The sequence below is a fragment of the Heteronotia binoei genome, chromosome 16 (assembly GCF_032191835.1).
Source record: "Heteronotia binoei isolate CCM8104 ecotype False Entrance Well chromosome 16, APGP_CSIRO_Hbin_v1, whole genome shotgun sequence".
NCBI classification, from domain to species: Eukaryota; Metazoa; Chordata; class Lepidosauria; order Squamata; family Gekkonidae; genus Heteronotia; species Heteronotia binoei.
The window spans coordinates 33,344,293-33,349,043 of record NC_083238.1 but is presented as its reverse complement, the minus strand read 5'-3'; the positions used below and the strand labels follow the sequence as shown (position 1 = coordinate 33,349,043).

Genomic DNA, 4,751 nt, shown 5'->3' with positions numbered 1-4,751 from the left:
TTTTAAAACGTTTACATTTTATCTCAGGTTGCCCTTTTACCGTTTGACATGCAAATTCAGTGCAGTTAATTTAGACAATTAAAAGGATCTTCAAGGGAAAGCTTTTGTCGCCCGGAATATTCTAAGGGTTTTCCCTGCGGACCAGCTGAGATAAAGTTGGCCAGAACAAATGATGTCTAGGAGATTAATTAGATATTTGATAAGACATGAATCCCTAATAAGGGAATACAAGGCACAGGGGGCTGCTATGTGCTCCAAGTCAAAATTAATAACATTTAACAAGATTTTCATTTAGGCATGAAATGCCTTTTCCGGAGTATTGACTCTAGCAATTTATTCCGTCGGGACTGCCTTCCTCAACCGGAGGGGACCTTCCTAGCGCCTCCACAAGACTTGGGTTTTTTTCAATAAATATTTGCTTGGAGGCAGTTTTATCTTGACCGTAGTTTATAAAAATCTGCTGGGGGTGGACTTTTAGTCCCTCTCCTCTTCTAGCGGGGAGGGAAATTCGATTTTAAGAGACAGCCGTTTGAGTAAATCGGCTTTCAGATTAAGGCTGTTTCAAGAGCCAATCCTTTCAATCCAATGGGGATTTATTTTGTCGTTGATTTCAATAGAGCTATGGATTGCAATCCTGAAATGGTGTTCTTAAAGCCCCCTTTAAGAACACTTTAAGACACCGCACACACACACACACACACTCGTTTATCTGGATTTCCCGGTGTTTATGGGGGGGGGGGGGCGCAGATCGTCAGCGTGTCTGCCAGGGCTTTTTAATTCGGCCTCCATTCATGTAACCTTTCCATCTGATGCAACTCATTACTACTAGGTGAAAAGAGCTGTTTGCGGATTCCATTTTTTAAAAAAAAGTTCGTCGAAGTGTGGAACTGACTGGGGGGGGGAAGCAAACAATCCGTGCGTCGTTCAGAGTCCTTTAATAATACCAAAAAAAACCTGAAAATATTATGTCAAGATTTTCTTTTCCAATACAGATAAAACGCATTTAATTTTTTTTTAAACAACCTTAACTTACTGGTGTGAGTGAAATGTTAAACTCAACATTTTAAATATCTTTTACATATATACCGACCTCCACAAAGTGCATCAGAAATAATAATAATAATTAATAATAATATTTAAAAAAAATTCCCCTGAATTTCAGGAATTCACCCCCAAAAACCCGATCAGAATTGACATTTACAAGGGAGGAGGGGGAAGGAAAAAGAGATCACAGTCCCTTCGAGTGTGTGTTTTAAGAACCCTATTTATACATATGCTTTATGAATGAAAAGAGAAACTGTCTCAGACCTTTTTCCTGTTTAATTTCTCACCTTGAGCCTTTTTTTGCATGTGTGCGTGTGTGTGTGTGTATGTGCGTGTGTGTGTGTGTAAAGGACGATTTCTCCTTTCCCCCGGGTATTAAATATAAAAGCGCCGTCATCGATTTCCGTCAAACAGGACTTGCTCTAGTCTGCAGCAGTTCTTTTTGCTTGTTTGTTTGCTTTCTATGCGAATAGCTATATGAGAATAATCCACTCCCCAAGGGGGGCTGCGTCGCGGTCCCGTGAGAGGGAAGTGGGGGGGGGGCTCTGCTCTGCCGAGTCTGCTTTGGGGGGGGGGGGGCAGGAGGTTGAGGGTGGGACTGGGGGGTGGGTGGGGTTGTTCTCCAGCCGCCTCTATTGCTCTTCGCCAGGAAGATAAAGGTCGTCTGTCTGTGATTGTTTCGAGAGGTTGGCTTGTTTTGTCTGCGTCTGTGCCCTTTCCAGCCGGGTTCAAGTCACTCTCTCCAAACAACAGTCTGAAATGTCTTAAAAGCGCGCCTTTGGAGCGACGCTTCGCTTCCCTCCCCCACTCCCCAGTTCTCTCCCCCCCCCCCCAAGAGCTGCTGGAGAATGGGAGCCCAAAGTGGCGGTGCTGGAGTGGAGGGGGGCGGTCGCCATTCAGTCCCCCTTGCCCCAAAGCGCACGTCCGCTCTCTCCGGCCGAGGCGCCTCATCTCCCCCAGGCTGCTTTTGCGCTCATTTTTTTTTTGGCGCGCCCCCGTTCCCGCCAAAACCTCTCCCGCCGCCGCCAGGCCCTACGAGTCATTGGGGCCGGCTGTGGAGTCCTTGCCTCGCGCCTCGTGCAGGATGAGGTCGGGCGACTCGGAGCGGGGCGTCTCCAAGTTGCTGGCGTCCGTGTCGCTGTCGCTGCCCTTTTTGCCCCCGCCTCCCCCGTTGTGCGTCTTAATGTGTTTGCTCAGGTGGTCGCTGCGCATGAAGCGCTTGTTGCAGACCGGGCAGGCGAAGCGCTTCTCGCCGGTGTGAGTCCGCAGGTGCCGCTGGAGCTCGTCGGAGCGGGTGAAGCGCTTGCCGCAGAAGAGCCAGTTGCACACGAAGGGCCGCTCGCCCGTGTGCCAGCGCAGGTGCGCCTTGAGGTGCGACGTCTTGCCGTACACCTTGCCGCAGCCGGGGATGTGGCAGCTGTGCAGGCCTTTGCGCCTCAGGCTGGCCCCCGCCGGCCCCAGCCGCTCGGCCTCCTGGCAGTTGGGGCAGTCGCAGGTGGCCCGGCCGGAGTAGCGGCGGGCCGAGCGCGCCGAGCTGCCCCCGGCGGCGGCGGCGGCGGCTGCCCCGGAGATCATGGCGCTGGCGGCGGCCACGGCGGCGCTGGAGTCCGTGTAGGAGGGCAGCACCGGCTTGAAGCCCTCCTGGCTGAGCAGGTGCTGGCTGGTGGAGAGCAGGTGCGAGGCGGCCGTGGAGCCCAGGCCCGTGGAGCTGAAGGCCGAGTGCGTGAGCGAGCTGAAGTCGGCCGGGTTGTAGGTGCCCAGCTGCGAGTGGAGGGAGGCCTGGGGGGCGCCCGAGTGCAGCGAGCCCTGCAAGCCGCCCGCCGGGTTCTGCACCTCCAGCCACGAGCCCGGGTTGGTGTGCACGTCCCACCACGACGAGGCCGCGCCGTTGGCCACCTCGCCCGCCGCCAGCGTGGAGTGGAAGCCCGACTTGTACCACGACTCGTAGGGGTGCGCCATGCCCACGCGCGGGTACAGGCTCTCGGCCGCCGAGCTGTGCACCTTGGAGATGAAGGCCGACTGCCCGCTCGCCTCCTGCGGCGACACCCCCGCTGCCGCCGCCGCCGCCGCCGAGTTGGAAAAGAGGCCGCTGTAGTCGCTGCTGAAGGCCGACGAGGTGGGCGAGGTGGAGGCCAGGCAGAAGGCGCTGTTGGCCGTGCCGCTGCCGCTGGCCAAGCCGCTGGAGCCGCGGCTCGTGGCCACCGTGAAGCCCGACAGGCTGGAGCCCAGGTTGCAGCTGGAGGTGGAGCGCTTCCACGGGTGGAAGCTGCCCTTGGCGAAGGCGCTGGACTCCGGCAAGGTGGTCAGCGGGCTGGTGTTGCCGATCTTATTGCAGGTGGCGGCCAGCATGGCCAAGGGTGTGGTTCCAAAGCGTGGCTCTTCCTGGGGAGGGGGAGGGGGGGGAGGGAGACACAAGATGGAGCTTGTCAACTTCACCCCCGATCACACACGCACACGATCGGACGTGCCATCCGCGTTCCTTTCCCGCACCCAAGAGGCCACACGCGCACCCCTGCCAGACGCTTCCCCGTGCGACAAGTTGGGCGCCCCGGAATGCCTTTGGTTTTATTTGGGGGGGAAAGAAGAAACTCCCGTTCGGGTCCATCCTGTTTAGCTTCGACTTAATTTAGGATTAGCGCCCTACCACTTCCCAGGCACTTGAGAAGAAAAAAACCCTGGCGCACCGAATGTTATGCCCACCTCCGCGACACCCTGCGCTAAGTTGCAATAAAGGCACCCGTTTTATTTTTTAAAAGTACGCCTGATCCTCCATATAAGATTTGCAAGGCAGGACTGCAATTCTTTTTTTGATGTGATGTGGCGATTGAACACACGCCGGTCTTTGGAAGCAAAGATACCGAGCTAAGGAGCGAGAGAAAAACTACGCGCGCTCTCTAAAGCCATTATCTAGCCCAAAAAAGAAACGGCAGGGAAACTTAAATATAGCCAACTGGGTTTCCTGGCAGACGTTGCCGGTAAATCTGAGGTAGGAAGCCATTCAAACGCAGCAAATTTAAGAAAAGAAGCCCGGGGGGGTGGTGAGTTAGGGAGGAGGTACGCCAATCGAGTCAGGACAAATCAAAGCGGCCAGCAAAAAGATCCTGCTCCCATCTTCCAAGGAAAGCGGATTTGAAAAGCCGCCTTCAGACCACCCATCCCTCTTTGCCAGGTGGACAGCGCCCGCTTCGTGCTACAGCAACAGTTTTAGTCCTGGCGCCTCAGAAGAAGAAAAATAACATGCGTAAACAAAACTTAAAACAACAACCGTGCTCGGGGGATGGAGACGGATCTTTGGACTTACCCCGAGAATAGACGTAGCCATAGCCAAGACCCACGGATGGGCGATGGGATCGGAAGGGGGGCTCTACCTTGCGCGCAGAGGAGCGAGTTTGCGCGACGTCCTCCCAGCTCCCCGCTGTACGCCACTACCACTAAGTACACTCCTGGCTCTGGACAGCTAAACTCAGCCTAAGCGTGGGGAGCGCCTGCTTTGAAGTACCGCTGGCTGAGACTCTCGCCCAATGAGGGCGCAGAAAGAACAAGCAGGAGCTGCCCTACAGCCAATCAGAAACTTGGAGGTGCAAGAACCCAGGGCTCTGGGCGCGTGCCACTCAAAGGCATAAGGAGAAAAAATGTATATATCTCGCCAGTGTGCTTTGGTCTTTTAAAAGCATTATATTGCAATTAACTTTAAAAAAATACATAAA

At 54.6% G+C, this 4,751-nt stretch overlaps 1 protein-coding gene across 1 annotated transcript; it reads right to left on the bottom strand.

Moving 5' to 3' along the window:
- Nucleotides 1-2,044: 2,044 nt before the first annotated feature.
- Nucleotides 2,045-4,491, bottom strand: SP9 (Sp9 transcription factor). The gene is made up of 2 exons (XM_060257114.1): nt 4,346-4,491; nt 2,045-3,426 (listed from the first exon to the last, which is right to left on the bottom strand). The coding sequence occupies exons 1-2, from the start codon at nt 4,364-4,366 to the stop codon at nt 2,077-2,079; spliced, it is 1,371 nt and encodes a 456-aa protein (XP_060113097.1). The 5' UTR covers nt 4,367-4,491; the 3' UTR covers nt 2,045-2,076.
- Nucleotides 4,492-4,751: the final 260 nt, after the last annotated feature.